This window comes from Lissotriton helveticus, chromosome 12 (assembly GCF_964261635.1).
Source record: "Lissotriton helveticus chromosome 12, aLisHel1.1, whole genome shotgun sequence".
In the NCBI taxonomy this organism is placed as follows: domain Eukaryota; kingdom Metazoa; phylum Chordata; class Amphibia; order Caudata; family Salamandridae; genus Lissotriton; species Lissotriton helveticus.
In genome coordinates, this window is record NC_136073.1 from 827,920,625 (window position 1) to 827,942,696 (window position 22,072).

The 22,072-nt window shown below is 42.8% G+C and overlaps 1 protein-coding gene across 1 annotated transcript in view; it reads left to right on the forward strand.

Annotated features, from left to right (window-relative positions):
• The window catches only part of LOC144797818 (tetraspanin-3-like), a 104,095-nt gene that overhangs the window by 30,338 nt on the left and 51,685 nt on the right, over positions 1-22,072 (forward strand). The window contains exon 2 of the mRNA XM_078668616.1: positions 10,643-10,834. Within this exon, the coding sequence (XP_078524742.1) occupies positions 10,643-10,834 (192 nt within the window). The remainder of the gene's footprint in view (positions 1-10,642; positions 10,835-22,072) is intronic.

The following is a 22,072-nucleotide window of genomic DNA, read 5'->3' on the forward strand; positions in this document are numbered from 1 at the left end:
CTCCAGACGTCTTTGGAGTATGTGGGAAAAGGGGTCTGAGTGAGAAAGCACGACTGAGTTACTCTAAATGTCTTACGTTAGTTTTATCGCCCTTTCCAAACACGTTGGGCGCCATGTAGTGTAGTTCCTATCTTCCCAATAGGCTCTGCGCATTGGAATAATACCTACAGCAGTAAAGGCCTAGGCCAGATGTTAACTAGGTCTACTACTGTCGATACTAGACTTAAAGTTTTGGGTTTGCCAGCGTAGCTCAGAGTTCGCTAGAAACTTTCTCGAATGTTCAAGGAGGAATTAACTTCCCTGATTAGACAAGAAGGGATTTAGTTTCTGACAACCATAGAACATGACAACTTTTCTCTCCCCTAATCAAGAGTCCATCTCGAGAGTCGTGTGAATAAAAGGCAAATTTATTTATTAGTCTCATCAGAATGTAGAGAAAAGGAAGAGACGGGCGTGTTCAATAAAAAGGTGTTATTTATTGATCAGTCTCTTTTCTCATACAAGAGAAATGGATCGATATTATTGCAATACTTATAGTTAAGTAAAGTGCATACATTAAAAGCAATAGTATAAAATAATACTGTAAAAACATTAATATGGTTTCTAAGCCATATGATGTTTAAAATGAATAAAATATATTACATACACATATACATTTGACTAAACGTACTCAACTGGTGTTTCTAGATACGCCTACCCCGTGTACCTGACCTAAGCCTAATACGTGGGCGGGAATAGAAAGTTACAGTTTAAGTTAAGTTTGTTTTTGCCAAGTGAATAACTAAAGAATTCTCTGTGAGGGGTTATTCAGTTCTGTACCTGGAATCTAGGTTGAATGAGGAATGGTATCTATCTCTCTCTCTCTGGTCTCGCTATTCCAGGCTGCCTGCGAGGGCTGCCCAGAAACGCCGGTGCTGGATTCTCGGCAGGAGAAAACAGCGCGTCTCTCAGCGCGTCAGGAAGGCGGGGCTGCTGCCAGCGGGGTCTGCTCTGCTCTTGGCTTCGGCAAGTATGGCTGCTCCGTCTCGTCACCACGCGTGTGTTTGCATATGGCAAGATCGGTAATATTTATACCTTTAAGGTGCCGAGATTGACGTAAGGATGGACATAGATACGTCAAAGATGTCATACGATTTGCTCGTTAGCACATTCTTTTACTAAAGTTCTCGGTGAAATCAAAACAAAGGCCGCAGGGTTTTGCCCAGGTTGTCATAGGTTTGATTTGTTATGAGAACTCCGTATGCCTTATCAGGGGCTGGAGGAATATCGCTTGTCTAATTAGATCGCAAGCGTTATGACCTAATCAGATAACACGTTCCTGTGCCGTAGTGTGACTGCGTCAGATACCGGTATCTGCATCATGGGGGTTTTCTGCCTCATGGGCTGACTGCTAGTTAACTTGTTGGTTTGTTTAACTAGAATAGGGTCAGGAATAGGGGGATCGATTCAGAACCTATAGGAATACATGACAGAGCAACCATCGTCTTTTGTCCGTTACATCCGTCCAACATTCATCCGAGTCCAACTGCCCCTTTCCATTCTTCCAGCTCCTCCTCAGTCACTTTCTCTTGTATGTTCCGCACACTCTGTACAGTGTCTGCAAACATGTTAACGTCCGGTACCCATCTAGCTGGTCCAGCCACAAACATTCGTGGGAGTCTTGTCCTAGCAGTTTCCTTAGCTGTTTGGTCTGCAAACGCGTTTCCCCGCCCTACGTCATCCACCACCGCTTTATGTGCACTACACTTTATTACTGCTAACCGTTTGGGAAGCGTTAGGGCTGTCAGCAGTCGTAATATCAATGGGCCATGTTGAATTCGTTGTCCATGTGATGTCAAAAATCCCCTCTCCGCCCACAGTCTCCCATAACTATGAGCCACGCCAAAAGCGTATTGGCTGTCAGTGTAAATGTTCACGTCCAACCCTTCACTCAATTCACATGCACGCATCAACGCTATTATCTCTGCAGCTTGAGCTGAGTTGTACGGGACTCTAGAAGTCTCCACCACTGTTTGTAAGGTCGTGACTGCATATGCTGCTGTTGTGGTACCGTCTGCTAATTTAAAACAAGACCCATCAACATACAGCTCCCCGTCAGGGTCATCTAAGGGCTTATCCGTCTAATCTACTCTTCCTTTTGTTTCCTCTTCTGTTCGGAACAGGCAATCATGCACTTCATCATCTTTCTCATCCGAAGGGAGAGGCAGTAGCGTGGCTGGGTTCAGGGTAGCACATCTTTTTATCGTTGCATGTGGGGCAAATAGTGTCATCTCATAACCAGTCAGGCGAGCACTAGTTAAATGCTGCGTCTGTGTTCTATTTAGCAAAATGTCCACCGCATGTGGTACCATTACCGTAAGAGCTGAACCCAGTACGAGCCCTGCCGATTGTCTTATCGAGACTGCAGCAGCCGCTGTAGCCTTTAGACAGCTCGGGAGCGCTCTTGCCATGTTGTCAAGCATTGCGGAGAAGTAAGCACACGGTCTCTGTTTCCCTCCAAAATCCTGTGTTAAAACAGACAACGTGCAACCTTCCGCCTCGTGCACATAGAGTACAAAAGGCTTCTTGTAATTAGGTGTTCCCAAAACAGGTGCAGAACATAGAGCAGTTTTCAGTAACTCAAATGCTTCTTGACATGCAGGCGTCCAAGGTAGGGGCTCGCGCACTTCTTTGGTAGTCGGATACAGAAGGGGTTTTGTTAGTAAAGCATAATTAGGTATCCACTGGCGACAGTACGATGTTATGCCCAGAAATGCGCGCACCTCACGCTGTGTGTTAGGTACTGCCATGTTAGTTATCGCCCTGACGCGCTCCGGTGTCAGCCTTCTCCCGTCCTTCGATAGGAGATGACCGAGGTAGGTGACCTCCTGTCGACAATATTGGAATTTAGGGAGAGACACCTTGTGTCCCTTACAAGCCAAATGGTGTAACAATTTAACAGTAGACTCACTGCATCCTTCCTCATTGTCGGATGCAATGAGAATATCATCCACATATTGCAACAAGACATTGCCCTGTGGGAGCTCCAAGTCATCCAATTGTGCTTTTAATGCTTGGCTGTAAATACTGGGACTCTCTGTATAACCTTGAGGAATTCTACAAAATCTAAAACTTCGTCCAGCCAATGAGAATCCAAAGAGGTAACGGCTATCCGGATGCACAGGTATACTAAAGAACGCATTCTTAAGGTCCAGCACAGAAAAATATTTAGCTGAGGGAGGTATCATAGTCAAAATGGTAGTAATATCAGAAACCACTGGGTACTGGGGCTCAACAACCTTGTTAATGTGACGTAAATCAATCACAAAGCGATAGACATCCGGTGTACCCTCACCTGCCTCACCCGAGGCACCGGAGGGTCTTTTAAGTATTGGAAGAATTGGACTATTACAAGTATTTGAGTCCGTTTCCTCTACTACCCCTGACCCAATCAAATCCTGTATTATCTGCAACAAAGCCTTCTCTCCATCCCGGGATATCTTGTATTGGGGTATGCGAGGTAGCTTCGCCCCCACCTTAACTTTTATGGACACCGGTGCAATGTCCATTTTTCTCACATCGGTATCGCTGCTGGCCCACAGACTCGCAGGGACATCCCTGAACTCAACCGGGAGGGGCTCTTCCTTCGAAAAACATTGCTGCGCACGTGCCACGGAAGGGCCCAACGTGAGATACACACCATCTGGGGAACAGTAAATCGTAGCATTCAGCCTTTTCAACAAGTCCAAACCCAGTAAATTCTCACCACAATTCGAAGTCAAAAGGAAGGAGCAGTCAATAGTGAAGGGGCCAATCGTAAGTGCTAGGGGCTTAGAGATGGGGCTAACCACTGGGGTACCAGAGAACCCCACTGAAATATTAGTCTTGCCAGACAGAGCCGCCCCTGGAACCTGGGAACGTGCTACAGAACGTTTCGTAGCACCTGTATCCAATAAAAATTTCTGATGGGATCCCGACAAGTCTGCCGTTACATAAGGCCCACGTTGGTCAACATCCACAGAAACAGGTCCCACACTCTGCCCTACGCTGTCCTAGTTATAGGAAAATCCTGTCAAATCATCCATAGCGTATGCATCGCTGTAGAACTGTCGATCCCTGCAGTCATCGCCTTCCCTCTGAAAATGCTGTCTATCCTTTCCCCCGTCAAAATAATTTCCTCCCGGTCTCCTGCCCTCCTCGGACTGTCTAGTATCCTTATTCACATCTCCCCGACCCCGTCCTCTGCCAGGTTCAGCATGGGACCGTAGCAGTGGACAGTCTTTCCACCAGTGCCCTTCCTGTTTACAGTTAGCGCACTGATTGGGTCCCAAACGCTCTCTCCTCTCTCCCCTTCCGTAGCTACTTCCTCGACCAACCGACACGGGCGGGGCACCCCGTCCTCTGCCCTTCGCCACCTGCTGCAACAAAACCTTTGTCTTTAAATCTTTCGCCTTCTTTTCTTGCCTGTCCTTATTCTCATTTTCTCTATGTTCATAATACTGGGCCGTGCTCAAAATCCCTGAGGGGGTAGATGTCGTCCATGTACTCTCTGATGCTTGCAGTCGGGCCGATATTTCTGGCAGCAGATTCGTAACAAATCTGTTAACAAAAAGACGTAGCCCTCCATCTTGAGATATATCTTGTCCGCTAAAATCCATAAACGTTTCTTCAAAACGGGTGAAGAAATCTGAAACTGCCTCATCCTTCTTCTGTCTGCAAACCGTTAACTTATCCCAATCTACCTTTTTAGGAGGGATGAGTGAGTGCATATATTTAATTATGCGCCCTGGTAACGCTAATATCTCAGCCTTCGGCTTCTCACCTGGCTTTCGTTCCTTATCCCAATCCGTAAATTCTTCCCAAGTACCGCCCAACTCCTCTCTATGTTCTGAACCCTTCACCTGTCTCCACACGTCCACAGGAACCAATAATCCAAAAAATAATTCAATATCTGCTAACGTCATTACTGTTGAGGAAGCTGCCTCCGTTAGTTCTTTGTAATAAGCCGTTGGATTTTTTCTCGAGTCGGGTAACTGCGCCTTCAAAGCTAACACCTCGCTCCTTTTCCAGGGCGTATACACCCATTGTTCTTGAAAATGAGCATCTATACGAGCTCTAGTCACTACCTGTGTTGTCGGGTCTACTATTTCAGGTACCTCAGGGCGAAATATAGGGTGCACTTCACGCATCTGATGTATCCCAGGGAAATGGGTCTCACCTGCCGCTGTTAACTCATTCCTGTACTCCAACAAGTACCTCAAACTACGGAGCACCTCTGTTACTCCAGTGTTAGCCCTATAAGCATGAGTCTTAATATCACGAAGAATCGCTGGTGCCTCCCCACCATATCCCTGCTCCCGCAACGCTATTAGTGTCGTTGACATGTGCCACAAAGCATGCTGTTGCATCAAAGGCTCATGATCTTTCATAGTAGACCAAATATCCTCTAGTGAATAAATATTATTCCTGGCCCATTGACAAGCTTGATTAGCTACCATAGTCTTCTCATCCAATCCAACATCAGCACGCTTAAGTAACTTCCGTACCTGAGTAAATAGTCCGTCTCCCGCTCCTCTAATGGGTGTTAGCAACGTGCTCTGGGGGGTGGCACTGGCAGAAACAGTGGGGATAGCGGGACCAGCGGAGAGCACCGGGGATAGCATACCCTTGACCAGGTCTTCTCGTCTGTCCCTCTCGAGGGTATAGAGATCACTCCTGTCCTATGGTCTGACCACTTTCTTGCCAAATTTGTGATCAAGGGCATAGTTAAATCAGTGCCTATCCCGGCACATCAACAGGGTCGTGTCCATAGGGCTTTCCATCGAGTAACCCCGGAGATGCTGGCCCAGGCAGCTGAGGCCCACCCCTGCCTTCTTTCAGGTGATCTAGACAGGGATCTGCAGACCATGCAAGACTGGTTAGTGGACAGGCTAAACGATCTTGCCCCGGAAGTAACATCTCGCCCGACACCGAAACGGGTCTCTGCGCCTTGGTTTACCGCTGCACTGTCGGCTACGCGGCAGCAGTGCAAGGTAGCCGAAAGAGCCTGGCGGGCACAATATGATACTGTTGCCAAGTTGACATACCAAACGGTGGTTAAGGCTTATCACCGGGACATCCGCCTGGAGAAAAAAGCTTATCTAGCCAGGAGAATTGATGCTGCTTCCAACTCCTGCAAGGAGATTTTCTCCATTGTGAGAGAATTCACCTCACCTTGGTCTAACACCTCGGACCAAAAACCATCTGGTACCTGGGCCACGGACCTTGCTGACTTCTTCACGAGCAAGATCCAACGCATTCAGGAGTCATTCCTGGTACCAGCGTCTGCGGGCCAGACTGAGCCCGACATCACCACACTGCCACAGGCCGGGCCAGGGGCGACGTTGAGTGTGTTTCCTCCAATCTCTGCTCCGGACTCCCTGGCTCTCATGGGCAATTTAAAATCGGGTTCTCCCCTTGACCCATGCCCTGCTAAATTTCTAGCGAAAGTCGCGGAGGTGATCAACCCGCTGGCTAATCCACTCTTAAATCTTTCGCTGAGGCTCGGTGTGGTCCCGCGAACCTGGAAGCAGGCGATGGTGATTCCCTTGCTCAAAAAACCTGGTCTAGACCCGAAGGCCCCTGTTAATTATAGGCCTATCTCTCTGCTGCCGGCCCTCACGAAGATTCTGGAAAAGCACGTCCATGGCGTGCTCTCCAACTTTCTTGAATCTAATGAGATCCTGCATGCCACCCAATCGGGCTTTCGTCCCCATCTCAGTACTGAGACAGCGCTCCTGGAGGTCTCGGAAACCATTAAAGGGGTTCTGGACTCTGGGGGCAAAGTCATGCTGGTGATGTTAGACCTGTCGGCGGCGTTCGACACCGTTCCACATGATGGTCTTCTCGCTAGACTTTTCGAGATAGGCTTACGGGGGACGGTGTTCGACTGGTTTTCCTCTTTCCTAGCCGGCCATCGATCTGGGCCCCGCCTGATTCCGCCGTGATGCCGCCTCTGGGAGTCGGGGTCCCTCAGGGCTCTATTTTGAGCCCGACCCTCTTTAACATCATTATGACCCCATTGGCGGCGTTGGTGGAGTCGCATGGTGCCCAGATCGTATCCTACGCGGACGACACCCAGCTCCTCTTCTCTTGTAAGAGAGGAGGCGACTTTGATGGGGAGAGTATTCGGGATTGCCTTGGGGCTGTTTTTCATTGGTTCCATCTAAACAGCCTTAAGTGCAATTCCGACAAGTCCGAAGTACTTTTCTTTGGGTGCAATACAGAGCCAGATTGGCAGACCTGGTGGCCACTGGATATGTTCCCTCCGTCCTGCTCCTCTCAGGTTGCTAAGAATCTGGGGGTGAAGATGGATAACAGGCTTACCTTGAAATCCCAGATCCTGGGGGTGTCGGGCATTTGCTTTGGCATCCTTAGGATGCTGCGGAGGTTCCTTCCTCTGTTATCCGTGGAACATAGGACGCTGACAGTCCAGGCTCTGATTGGGTCCAGGTTGGATTATTCCAACGTTCTTTACCTGGGCCTTCCAGAGTACTTGCTGCAGCGGCTTCAAGTGGTACAGAACGCGGCTGCCAGGGCAATCTTTGGCCTTAGTAGGCGCTCCAGGGCCTCGGGCTTGCTGGCAACTTTACATTGGCTTCCTATCCGCAAGAGGATCGCCTTTAAGGCGCTGACCTTGGCCTACAAAGCTCTTCACAAGGAGGGAGCCAAGTACCTCCAAAAGAGGCTGGTCTTTTATCATCCGACCAGGTCTCTGAGGTCGGAAGCCCTGTACCTTGCTGTTGTCCCCCGGGTAAAGAAAGCGCGCCTCGGAGGCCGCTCTTTTGGACTGTTGGCATCTCAGTTGTGGAACTCTTTACCACTGGCCCTGCGGGGAGCCACCAGTCTACTGGCTTTTAGGAAAGGCCTTAAAACTTGGCTGTTCACTCAGTAGCCGGTCTTCCGTGAATCTTTGGCCCACTCTTCTGTTAGTTTTTTTATCTGGTGTTATGTTAGTATGTTGCAGTTTTGTCTCTTTCTCCAATAAAGCGCCGGGACACTCTCTTTGAGTAGCCGCGCGCTATAGAAATAAACAATTAACATAACATAACATAACATAGCGCAGCAGACGCAGGGCTCGTCACCGAGAAAGGGAGCAAGGGTGCAGTGGTAGAGGGGGAAGTTTGTCCCGCTGCAGCGGAAGCAGGTGCACCGGACAAGGGAGGGGCACTTACTTGGGGAACTGAAACCACCACTTGTGAGGCGGAATCTCCAAGCACGGGGTACAGGGGTGGTGGAGCATATGGGGGAGGGGGTCAGGTGTTCAAAATATCCTCCATCTCATCTATGTCCTCTTCCTTCACCACATAACACTTGTTATCCAATAGCCTAAGACGCCTATCTGTGCGCTCAATCCGCAGCTCGTTCTTTCTTAGTATGTTCCCTAGCCTTCTGCGCCATGGTCTGTGCCGATCTCTTCAGAGTCACCTTCTCCTCCCTCATCTGCCGTTCTCGTGCCTCCTTCTGCCACATCCGCAAAGAATCAAACATACTCTGACGGCTGCGCCTAGCAAACGATTTGTCTTGTAAATAATCTAATTTTGCTCCGTCAAAAGAGCCCAGTAAAGGCAACTGTAAATCCACATTATCCTTTGTATACTTATGCCACAAAGTGGAAAACAAAATGGGAGGTAAGCCATGTTTGACATACATGTCGAAACTCGGAGAGCCCTCCTTCGGAGCGGGTTGGCTCTCAGCCAATCTAACATCTGAAACCTCATCGCAACACCCGAAACACCGCAATTTACTAAAACACGGCATCTTGTTCTCCTACAATCCACACTCATATACTCAGTTACCGACAGGTCACACTCACAGTTTCGATATACATATATTTATTACATAGAATCCTGCACCAAAACACGTGTTACCAAAATGGGACAAGGCCCGTCGACCAAGTCCTGGGGAACCTGGACCCTACCGCAGACCGAACAGCGCACACCCGCTGTTCCGAGACTGGGGAACCAATCCGTCACCTGGGCAGCACTACAAATCGGCACGCACCACACCACGCGGGACCCGGCACTCTCCCGCAAACCACCGTCTTAGGTGTTCGGGTGAGCCCAAAATCCTCACGTAGCAAGCCGCTCACCAACCTGCAGTATTATCCAGTCGGATTTTTACAAACCAACGTTCCCCAATCTCCATCAAGTCTATCAGAGCGCCATTGGCACTCTGAGTTCCCCGGAGCACACTAGCCCCAGGAGCACACCGGCTCCTCCAAATCACCAGAGACACACCGGTCTCACGGAGCTCTCCGGCTCCTCCAATCACCAGTCGGACCACTTACCTTCTGTGCGCGGTACCGACCTCTACCATTCTCCACTTCCGGCTGCCTGGACCAACACGGTCAGCTCCAAAGTTCCGCCTTCTGGACTCCGGCGTAGGATCATGGACCGAGACCTCCTCCGATCAGCAGGGCGGGGCAGCGCTGCGAGAACCAAGCTCGGCATCAAGTGGGTACCCGGGCCCACCGTGCCAACCAGAGGGTCTCCGGCCTTCTGCTACCCGCTTATGGGTGAGAAAGGTCCTAATCGCGGAGTCCCTGTTCGGGCGCCATCTGATAAGCGTGGCTAATTCCACCCGAGTGACTTACCTCACTCACCTATAGTTACCCAAGAATAAGTCAGCCGGACAGTGGAGAAGAATAACCAAAGCAAGTTTATTAGGCCACAAACTCCCATATGAGAGGGCCCTATATCGACCTCACCCCTAAGAGTGTGTCGAGAAGGACTGACTCACATCATCATGGTGATACATTATAATAAGAGAAGGCAGAGTAAAACACGCCCATAATGGAAAAGTACTGGTCCCACAAGAGTGTAGACAATGGCCTCATACAAGAGGCATCTGCACCTGCAATAGTAACACTTGTTATCATCTCCCAAGGACACAGAGCCAGGCCGCTACATCTCCAACACATGAGAACGGCCTGATAAGGAGTTTCGTTAGCAGGAGTTTCAGCTACAGTAAACCAAGAAATGAAAATATGCTGACATGAGGAATTATTCCTATTCCTACGGGAGGGGGAATGAGCGAGTGCAGTTTGCACGCACATAGAGAAATGATTCAAAATGGTGGCACACAAGCTAAGCTAAGAACATCCAATGATGTCACACGCATAAGTGAATAACTGAATAATGAGAACATAAATGTAAATGCGTAAACACAAGTAATTAGTTAGACACATTCCGCTAACTCATAAGCATAATGCACAAAGGGGCGGGACTTGAAATTGACGCCTATCAGGTTTGAGGACTTCCATGGACCTGCTAATCTTTTTCACTCCAATGTCAGTCTGGCAGTCTAACTGTGGCACTGCTGAAACTAGAAAGAGCAACACTCACAAACACACTACATTTAGCAACTAGAAAGAGCAACACTCACAAACACACTACATTTAGCGTCTAGAAACACTCTGAAACGTGCCGCAAGGATATGCCTGCATTGCACTATCAAGTCTGATTGATTTATTTGTGAAACAAACAGAAAAGGTGACCATATAATCCAAGTTTTCAAATTTCTGAGAAACATTTTTCCAGTTGTGATTTCGCGCACCTTATAATTTAGCACGAAAGCGTTTTTTTTTTTTTTTACATTTGTTTTTTAATCTATTTTCTTTTAGGGTTCTGGAGGGTTTCTCTGCTATGCTGGTGTTAGTTTGTTTCTGACCTGCAAGTACTTCCAGTATTTCTTCCAAGACCTATACTTCATCTTGCCTAGCGCTCTGGCCATAGCAGCTGCCGGCATCCTCTTTTTCACAGGATTTGTGGGGTGCTGCGTTCCCACGAAAGACGCTCGATGCCAGCAAGGGACTGTAAGTACTAACTTTTATTTTTAAGTCTTAACAGCTGGTAAACGTATACAGGGCACCTCAGTCAAGAGTAAATTCATTCATTCGTCCATCATGGCCAAGGGAATTATGCATGGATGAAGGGCCAAATTATGTAGCTGGGTTGACTATATTTTTGGTTTCAGAAAAGGTAAGCTATGCAGTATATTTAGCAATTTAAGGAAAAGTGTGCAGTACATTTTGGGACATGATTATGCAATATTTTGATATTTACACACTGATGTAAAAGTGTTTTAAGTGTTAACCTAATAAAGTATACTACACGTATCCAGCAGACATTATGTGCAATGTTACTGTCTAACAATCAATGTTGTCTTGCTCAAGAATTCTAGCCTATTAGCACTGTCCTTGATGGAGGCCAGAGTAACCTAGATGGCATTAAACCGCATTGGACTATTCAGAAAAGGTGCTATTGTGTAGCCACTTCCTCATGCCAAAGGAGTGTTCCATTTATAGGGTATTCATGGAAGATTATGAAATCTCCAGATGGTGGGATATGTGGAGAGTAAGATTCTTATTTGTGACCCCAGTTAGGATGAGCCAATCATGACTTTCCTTGAACTTGCCCCAAAAAATTGTTAAAAGCCCGCTGTCCTCTTCCACAATGGCTGACCCCTCCCCAACCATGAGCGGACCCTGGTGTACATAAGATGTAACTGGGGAATAGAACAATGTAATGTTCAGCCCTGGTAATGTAAATGTACAGGAATTTATATAGCGCAAATCACCAAGCGGTTTCTAAGCGCTTGCTTAGGGAACCCGTCCTGGTATTCCCCTGTGAGAACCCCGGCAGGGTATCCGCAAGGTGAAAGCCAGGCATCCCGCCGCGAGGGGTCGTTGTGGAGATTAAGCAAGCTATTGCCCAGAGTCGCAGAGTGTGAACCCGTGAAGCGAGTAGGCACCGGAGCGAGAATTGTCGAGTCCATGGACATTTTAGGACTCAAGACCCCGCCAAGCCGGGAATTGAACCCTGGTCCCGGGCTGACCTCTGCTTCCAGGTCTGCCTCCTCTAACCAGTGAGCCACACTTCTCCACTGTAACATTACCCAAAGACTGACTTTACATTTTTGGTCCCTACAGAGGCTTTCGTGCTGTTGCATCACATTGCACAAGTGTGAGTGATCCAGCGGCCTATAGGAAATATGCCATAAGCAAACGCTACCCGACTTCATAAAACTTACCATTAATCATAAATTATTCACAAGGCCCATAATCTAATATGACACATTTTGACCAACTGAATCATGTGACCTAATTAACCTATTCACAAATTATATACATTTATTTACATACTGCAGTAAAAGAAATCATCATACTTTAATAAACCCTTACGATTAATTAAGCCACTGTGGCGAATAAGATCAGCTAATAGTAACCTAATCTCATGAAATAACAAGGCCAGCTTGTTTTTCAAAGAAAATATTTATTAACTATTTATTTTTAGAATTTGCATTAGAAATCTTTTATTAAAGCATTTTTATTAAAATCTTTGCAAAGGGTAATGACAGTTTCAAGTAAAATTCAAAAGCATAATTCAAAGAAAATAGTATTTAAGGCAACAATAAATTCTAAGTCCCTAACTACACTTGCTCCATTAAGAAATAGGGATAAAAGTCTTTAGGGCCTAAAAAAAGTTCTTACGTGCTCCAAATGAAGTCCGTCAGCACGTCACGTCCATCTAAGAACAGCAGCACCCTGCTTACCAAGGGAAGGGTTTCTATACCTTTTCTGACTAAACTAATCATAGAAAATTATATTCTTTCTGCTCGATCTGAATTTCAATTGGCTGTCAAATGACAGACCATAATGTCATCACATTCTTCAGAACCTTAGTTCCGTCTTTCTTAGAGTCCATTGTCCTCTGCTTTCAAGTCGTGAAGCTTCCTCCAACTTGCAACATTTTAATAAAATGTCCACAACTTCCTTTGTTTGTCACACTCCTCTGCTGGTTCCTGGCCTTGGCCTCGCTGACTAAAAGAACAGTCAGCTCATCACGTTTATTTATTTTCATTCCACATATTAATTTTGGCAGAGAATCTTATTCACGCCGGACTCTTGCTTTTTCCGAGCAGAACTTTTGTCAACTGCAAATGCACTAGGCCCAAAACCACTTTTCACGTTAACTAGTATATAAACAAACACAAAAGAATAATTAATGCAAGAAATAAAATTTGTTCTGTTACCCACCCTCCTTTGTCAATGTTAACCCATTATTTTATGTAACCTAGCATGAAGCACAAATAAAGCAGCGTTTGTATCTACCATTCTTCATTTAGTCCAGCAGGATTCTCCACATACCTGTATAAAATAAAAAGACACAACATATACAAAAGCACATATAAAATAGGCACATGCCATTAATTAAACAGCTGCAATTAATATTGACAAGACAATAGACCAACAAAACAAGGTTAGTTAATTATTTTTAAAACGTACTTGCTGCAACATAGAGCACATAATGTTAAACCCGCATGTTTGTGAATGCAATTTTATTCTAGGTTGGTTTAATACAGATCATGCAAAACTTATTAGTTCAATTAATCATTATGGAAGATTAACTTTGCGAGCTGAAATGTAATTTATTTCTAAATCTCGCTCCATCAACTCCCTCATCTGGTGATTTCCAAATCACCACACCCAAAATTTAGCAAATTTTATCTAAGATGAACATGGTTTGATTTCATTGTACTAGTATTTTCTAAAGACTTGCCTCAGCTGTTTGTTTACAACTATCATATTGAGCTCTACGAAACTCCTCCAGCTCTACGAAACTCCTCCAGCTCTATCTCTCTTTCTTGTTCCTTTTTGATTTTGTAAATCCTCCTTTTCCTTCAGATACTTTTTTCTCTTGTGTAACATACAACTGATCTTCAACAAAACTATCATAAAAATTATTACAATCAAAGGTGTTAGAATCTTGCCAAGAATTGATCCACCAATCTTTTGAAACCAGGTTTTGATAGCCTGAAATCTTTTAGAAAATCTTTCAGAAAAATCATCCTCCTCTAAGGGAACTATTTCCGAATGCATTTCTGTGATGTTCTTAATGTACATTTCAATGTTTTTGCTTTCGTCTGGGATATATGTACAGCAGTGCTGAACATGTAAAATACCACAGACTCCTCCCTCTTTTGCTAGGAGTATATCCAGGGCAAGGCGATCTTGCATTACCATCGATCTGATTGCAATGACCTCGGTATCCACTAATTGGAAACCACCAGCTGTGTCAGTTGACAATCTGTCAACTATTGTGGACAACATTCTAATTCTTCCTGCATTCAGGGTTATACCTACTAAAGGTATCACTGCTTCAAAAATATCTCCCAAAATTTCTGTGAAACTTTCTCTTTTGTACCTATTTACATGATTACTGATTTCAAATGAACCTTCTATATTTCTGTCAACATGAAATATTTTCGGGAAAACAAGACCAACAAAACATGTCCCATACCAATGGTCCGGGAGATTATAATAGGCTTTGTCTCCACAGACCAAGTAAATTCCAGGGAAAATTGGGTCTTTACCACCTTTAAATCCCCAACCCCCTATGACCTGATAAGTGTCTTCACAATTGCTAGCTCCCACAAAATAATTATTAAAAAGGGTGTTCTCTTCTAATGCAAAGCTTGCCACTAATTGGTTTGTCTATATGAATTGCAACATTTTCAAAAGATTTGCCATTTAACTTTTCGTCCTCTTTTTGCCAGAACTTAGATTTTGTCTGTTTGATCATCTCATTTCTTTTATAAATTGCTCTTCTCTCCTCAACACGATTCAGGAAAGTCTTTTCCTCTGTTCTCAATTTGCAGGTTAGATTATTTCTATAAGCATACTCATAGGTAAGTTCATTAGTTACCAAAAAGAATTCCCTCATCTGTTTAGCTTGTTTATGTTTATTTAAAGCCTTCTCAATTTTCAGGTTAGCAAAAATGTCATCATAGTTAGAGTAATAATTTTCTAAACGACCAGTCTGATAAAATAAGCTAGCTATCACACTGCATGTTATACCATATGTAAGAGGAAGAGCATATTGTATGTCACTCCCTCAGAAACAGAAGCAGGCAACTTTACACAGATGTAACAATCTTTGACACTCATAACCTTAACATATTCGCCCAAAAGTTTTGAAAATGTGTTACTAGAAAAATCACTAACAGACCTATCTTGGTGAATTTCTGGTCTGTGATTAATAACTTCGTTAACTTTGTCTGTTACACTCTTTGTCTTGACTAACTGAAGCTTTGCTTGTCATATTGACCTTGTACGTCTCCTTATCGATCCCGAAAGGAAAGATGACAGCTAAAACTAACCAGAGCAGAATTAATATGAGCATACATATCAAAGTCATCTTGCAGCATCTCTTAAAGATTGAGCATTTTGAGGTATTAGTCATCTTAACAAGAGGCATTTTACTAACCTTTTCACAGAAAAAGAAAACAACATTTTAAAATTATGTCTAAATGTAAACCTAAATTTTAAACACCCCCCTTTAAAATTTCCTTTTCTCTTTTTTTTTTTTAATTAAATCCTCCAACAGCTTTTCTTCGACCTTATGTCACAAGTTATTTTCAGCTAAACACAATTTCTTCGACCTTACGTCACCTAACACAATTTCTTCAGCCTTGTGCCAAAAACAAAATCCTAAAATTTAACAAATTAGTACCTCAATCATTGTCACTATTGTCTTCAATTTCTTCCTGACTACTACTATTTACCTCAACTACAGGTGGTATAATAATATAAGCCCACTCAGGAGACTTATATTTCTGGTTTGGCTTTAAAACTCTTTGTCTTTCTAGAGAACTTCTATTTTCTTTCCTATTTCTGCTTTCTTGTCAGGATCCTTTTGACTAGTTATCTCATTCACTTGTTCTTTGGATTTCTTTATTAATCTAAATCTCAGCCCTCCGTTTTCACTTGGCCAAGTATCACCTTTTCTTAAAAATTTCTTCTTTGGCTCAGTCACATTAGACTCTGTTCTCCAAGATCTTTTTCTGAATTTCTTATTTGGGAATCGTCATCACTTTCATCAAATTCACTGTCAGAAATTTCGATTCTTGACTCAGGTTCTTCTCTACTCGGCAGCCTCACTCCGTTAGGAACATTACTTTCTCAACTGGTACGTCTTCTTCTTGTTCTTCAATTACCTTCAACTTCCCAGTTTCTGATTTCTTGTCCCTGCATTCAGAGCTTTCGTTCTGCTTTTCGATATTCTCCTGGTCTTGCTTCTGAACTTGATTAGACTCTTCTGTCACTTCTGCATCCTTTTCTAGCAGGTCTTCATCATTTTCAGAGTCTACAACAATAATTTTCAAATCCTTTTCAGACAAATCTTCATTCACAGATGGAATTTCCAGATGTCGACTTCCCTGTCGATCTTCAGAATCTGTATTTCCTTCAGCTTCTTCTTCAGAATCTGAATCAGCTGTTGTATCACTTTCTTCATCAGAGTTTTCAGGAGTAGGTATAGGAATAGTGTGACTGGGATGTATCCACCTTTTTATGCCTCTGCACTTCACTGCATTCGTTGTCACAAGTATCACCTGTCTTTGTTTCTGCCACCTTGGCACCAAACAGTTTCTTCTTTGGTGAACTTTCGTTCTCACCCAATCTCCAGGTGACAGATCATGTGCTTGCTCTTTTTCTCTTGACTGTACTTCAGTTCCCACCTGATTAGATACAGAATTCATGACATCAGACAGTTTCCTGCAATACTCCAAAATTGCACTGTCATTAATGCTCAACAGTTTTCCTACTGATATGAATGCTTGTCTCATGACTCTGCCTATAAGGATATCGTGTGGACTTAAACCTGTCTTTTTATCTGGTGTACTTCTTAGAGTCATCAAAACAAGTGGAAGAGCATCTGTCCATTTTATACCTGTTGCTAGGCACATTTTCCCTATTCTGTTTTTTATTGTTCCATTTATTTGCTCAACAACTCCAGATGCCTCTGGTCTGTATGCACAATGCAATTTCTGCTCAATGTGTAATGCTTCACAAATTAATTTCATCAGTCTGTTCTCAAAATGACCTCCCCTATCACTCTCCAGAGTCACAGGGAAACCGTACCTTGGTATGATCTCTCTCAAAAGCAACTTTGCCACAGTAACTGCATCGCTGTGACGAGTGGGAAATACCTCAACCCATCTTGAAAACAAACAAACAAATACTAAAACATATTGTAATTTATTATGTTTAGGCATCTCAATGAAATCCATCTGTAATCTGGTGAAAGGACCACCCTCCCGTCCTATGGTTCCCGTTCCCACAATTGTTTTTCTGTTTGGGTTCATTTGTTGGCAAGTCAAACACCTTTGACAAAGTGATTCTGCAATTGTTCTGAATTTTGTATTAAATCAAGTTTCTTTGAAAAGCCTAATCATCGAATCTCTTCCAATATGACCTGGCCCATGATACATTCTGGCCATGTCAGCAATCATGCTATTTGGTAAAACTACCCTGCCATCTTTGTAAGTCCAAATTCCATCCTCATCTCTCTGCCTACATTCTGCTCTCAACCATGAGTTTTTCTCATCCTCATCAGCTTCATCTTGTAAATCTTTGACTTCCTGCCATGTCTCAACTACTGATGTTAGCATTAATGAATTTAAAACATGCTCATCATTTTTCTCCCGATTAAGTGCATAATTATTTCTTGCGCAGAATTTTGCAATTTCATCTGCAAAAGCATTTCCTTTGGTGATAAAATCTTCACCCTTTTTATGAGCAGCACATTTTACCACTGCAATTTTCTCTGGCAATTGTATGCCATCAATCAATCTTTTAATCAATTTTGCGTTTCTGATTGGTGAACCTGCTGATGTCATATAGCCTCTCTGAGACCAGAGCTGTCCATAATCATGCACAACTCCATACCCATATTGGCTGTCAGTTATTATGGTGATTTTCATATTCTTTGCTCTTTCACATGCACGAATTAAGGCAATCAATTCAGCCACTTGTGCTGAATGAATTCCCTCAAGACATGATGCTTCCACAACATCTGCAACAGTACAGACTGAATAAGCTGCTCTGAAAAAGCCTCCTTCTGTTCTTCAACAGGAACCTTCAACAAAGTAAACATGATCTGAAATAGGCAATGGTACATCTTTAATGTCCTGCCTTGGCTTGGTACAGTATTCTAAAACATCCAAGCACTCATGATCCACATCGTTTTCATCTACAACTTCAGTTACAGTACCATCAGGCAACAATGTGGAAGGATTTAGATTCATACATCTTGCTATTGAAACATTCTCTGATCCAAGAATAACTTTTTCATATTTTGTGAGTCTATTACTGGTTAAGTGTTGCGTTTTACTCCTTGTAAGAGGAATCTCAACTGAATGAGGAATGTAGACTTTTACAGGAAATCCCATTATGATTCCTTCACTTTGCTCAAGGCTCACACTAGTTGCTGCAACTGCTTTTAAGCAACCCGGTAATGCTTTTGCAACTGGATCAAGAACTGCTGAGAAGTATGCAATAGGTTTCCTTAAATGTCCATGTCTCTGTATTAACACGGACAATGCACATCCTTCTCTTTCACTACAATACATTTCAAAATCCTTCTCATAATCAGGCATGCCCAGAGCTGGAGCTTCACATAAACTTCTTTTTAATTTATCAAAAGCTTCCAACTCAGTTTCAGTAAGGACTATTGGATCTTTTATGTCTGCTTTTGTCAGTCTCTGCAGTGGCTTTGCAATCACTGAAAATCCACTGATCCATTGACGACCGTAGCCAACCATTCCCAGAAACATTCTGACCTGTCTGTGTTTTTGGAGGTTGCATTCCCTGAATCATTTTAATTCTCTCAATTGTTATCTGTCTGATTCCTTTTGCAATTCTATGACTAAGATACTTTACCTCTTGTTTACAAAACTGCAATTTTGCAGGAGACACTTTGTCCTTCATCTGCTAGGTGATTCAAAAGAGTAATTGTATCTGTGACACATTTGTCTCTTGTTTTTGCTGCCGCTAACAGGTCATCAATATATTGAACTAATATTGATCTGCCAGGTAAATTTAGATCTTCCAATGATTTCTTTAACAACTCATTAAAGATAGAAGGACTCTCTGTATACCCTTGAGGAATTCGACACCATGTTAGGGTCCTACTCTGGAACCTAAACGCGAAGATTTCCTGACTTTCTGGATGCAATGGAACAGTAAAGAACGCATTACAAAGGTCAATGACAGTATACCATTCTGCATCATGCGGAATCTGGTAAAGAATGACTGCTGGGTTTGGGACAACAAGGAACAACAATTTGATTAATCTTTCTCAAATCCTGAACAATCCTGTACGTTCCATTTGGCTTTTTAATCCCCATAATCGGTGAATTACAAGGACTGCTCTCATTTTCTTTCAAAACACCTTGCTTAATGAATTTTTCAATCACAGGAATGACACCCTCAGTAGTTTCTGCTTTCATTTTATATTGTGGAATGTTTGGAAATTCAATCCCCTGTTTCACTGTAATTTTGACAGGATTTTCATCAGACCCATTTCATTTCCTGTTAAGTCCCAAATTTCATTTTTGACTGTCTCTTTTAATTCTTCAGGCAAATTTTCTATTTTAAATACATGAAATAATTTTGTTTCTTCTGCTTCAACCATTAACATTGTTAATTTATACAGTCCATCTTCCTCTATAGTTTGTAATTCAATTCCCTCTGGAGAGCAATATATTTTTCAATTCATCTTGCACAATATATCTCTACCCAGCAAATTTATAGGACTGCTGTTGCAAACTACAAACCTGTGTTTATCTTTAAAATTGCCAATTTCCACTTCCACAGGTTCTGTCAAATCTGTTTTAATTTGCAGATTACTTACGCCAACTACTTGGATGGTATCCCCAGAGAGAGGCAGGTTTTCAATTTCCACTGATCTAACAGTAGAACGGGTAGCACCAGTGTCCACAAGAAAATGATTTCTACATCATTCACTTTACCATTTACATATGGACCAGACTGTGGTCAACCTCAAGAGTGGCTCCAATTACACACTCTTCCTCCTCTCTTGGGCACCGTCAAAAGCAGTCATCAGAATCACTCCCTTGGTTTCCTGTGAACAAAAATTGTCCTGAGGCAATTTGTACATTTGGCCTTTGTTTTCTTATTACCTGTTCACTTCCGCTGAATCCTGTACTTTGATTATACCTCTGACCACCCCCGCAGTTTGGTAGAGGAGGCTGTGGAATCTGACTCTGCTGATGTACTAACTGTCGCTGTAGCTGTTGCTGAAGACTCAAATCATTCAACTGTCGCTGTAGCTGTTGTTGCAGATCTACATCATTCTGCATCTGTGGATTTAATGATGCATTTTTAAAATTTATGGGCGGGTTTTTACACTCACGCTTCCAGTGTCCAATTTCGCCGCAATTAAAACAAGGTAATTTCTGTTTTAATTCCTCAATGTTAACATTCAATTTTGGCTTATTGAAGTTATTTTTGAACTTTCCCTGTCCCTGATTCTGAGCAAAATGTAAATTTTTATTCTCCAAACTAGCAATTTGATGTTCAGCTACCTTCACCTGTGCCCACATTGCATTTTCTTTTAATTTCTTCTGTTTAGCTTCCAATTCATCACTGCAGTATTTTGCCTGTCTCAAAATATCGTCAACAGAATTTGATTGCCATCCGACAATATTATTCCTGATCATTTCTCCAATTTCTGGTCTAAGACCATAAACCAATCTGTAAATGAAGTGGCTCATGTCCTTTTCATTTAATTTTTCATAGCCACTATACTGCTTGAAAACTAACAATCTTTCATAAAATGAATGAACTGATTCCTTTGGCTCCTGATTTGTTCTGTCTATTTTTACCCAATCAACTTCTTTTGGAGGAATCTTTTGTTTTAACCAGTAAATCACTTTGTCATATAAATCCATGACCTCTGATGCTGGAGCACCAGTTTCTTTATTTCGTTCTGGTTCCAATTTTGGCCAACTCACAGCAATTTTACATTCTGTCCAAAGATCTGATGGGACAACTATGTCAAAAAATCCATCCAAATCAATCCACAGAACTTTCGAAACTTTGAATCTGTCCACCTGTCGATACCATTCCACTGGCTTTTCTCTCAGCCGAGGAAAATCATTTGTAAATAACAAAATGTCCTGTCTATGGAACATGGACATAACCACCTCCTGCAATCTCTCTCATTGGAAACTGTTTAGCTAGTTTCTCTAGTCTCTCATCTTCCTTCTTTTCGGTCCACTTTACTCTCCACTTACTCAAATCACCCAACTTTTTGATGTACACAATCAATTCTTTAATATGCAAAATTCTTCCCATTGTGTTAAAATTCCCAATGTCTTTCGCAGTAAACTATAATCTGTAATGTTTTCCTAAATTTTTTTTGTCTATTCAAATCAATTTCTAACTCTGCAGCCAATTCCTCCAACTGTTAATATCTATTTTTTGTTTTCCATTGAATGCTTTTGCTGATGAACAAGAGTTCATCTCGATAATACTTCAAACTGTCAGGACCAATTGTGCCAATTATTAACTCTTCTAAATCTGCTTTTAATTTTGCAACATCAAGTTTTGAAACAGATTCTGCTCTCTGAAAATTCAACATCTGACTCTGCACCCATTGGTGTTTTATTTAGAGAACTTTCATTAAAAGTTAAATCAGGCATTTTTGTTTTCTCTCGCTGTATTTCAGTTAATTCTGAATAAAATTTCTCAGCTACCTTTTGGATTTCTGCATTCAAAGGAATTGTCAAACCTGGTTGTTTAATTTCTCTTTGATCAAAAACAGGTTGAACAGGACCAATCGTTACTGGAACTGTCACCGCTTCCATTCCCTTGGTTAACTGTCGAATTAATTCTCCCTTTGATCGCAAATATTCTGAAGTATTTGCGTCTTCCTCATTTCTATCAGCTCTTAATGAATCTCTAGGAATCTCTCTTCCCATTGGGGTTTCAGGAAAATTTCTGATTTCCACATACGCATTCTATCTTCATGTGTTTCTCACTTGTAAATCGATGTTTTAGGAGGTCTAATTAAACCATTTGCTTCCCTTTGTAGTTGAAACATTTCATCCTCCCATTCTACTAAAGCTTCGAATTGTGTAGGTCTGGGTTTTGGTACAAGAGCTGACATCTTTTCTCTCAAATTTCTCAAAATTCTCATATTAAATGAACCATCATCCGGCCAAACTAAAACTCCATCGTCTTTTG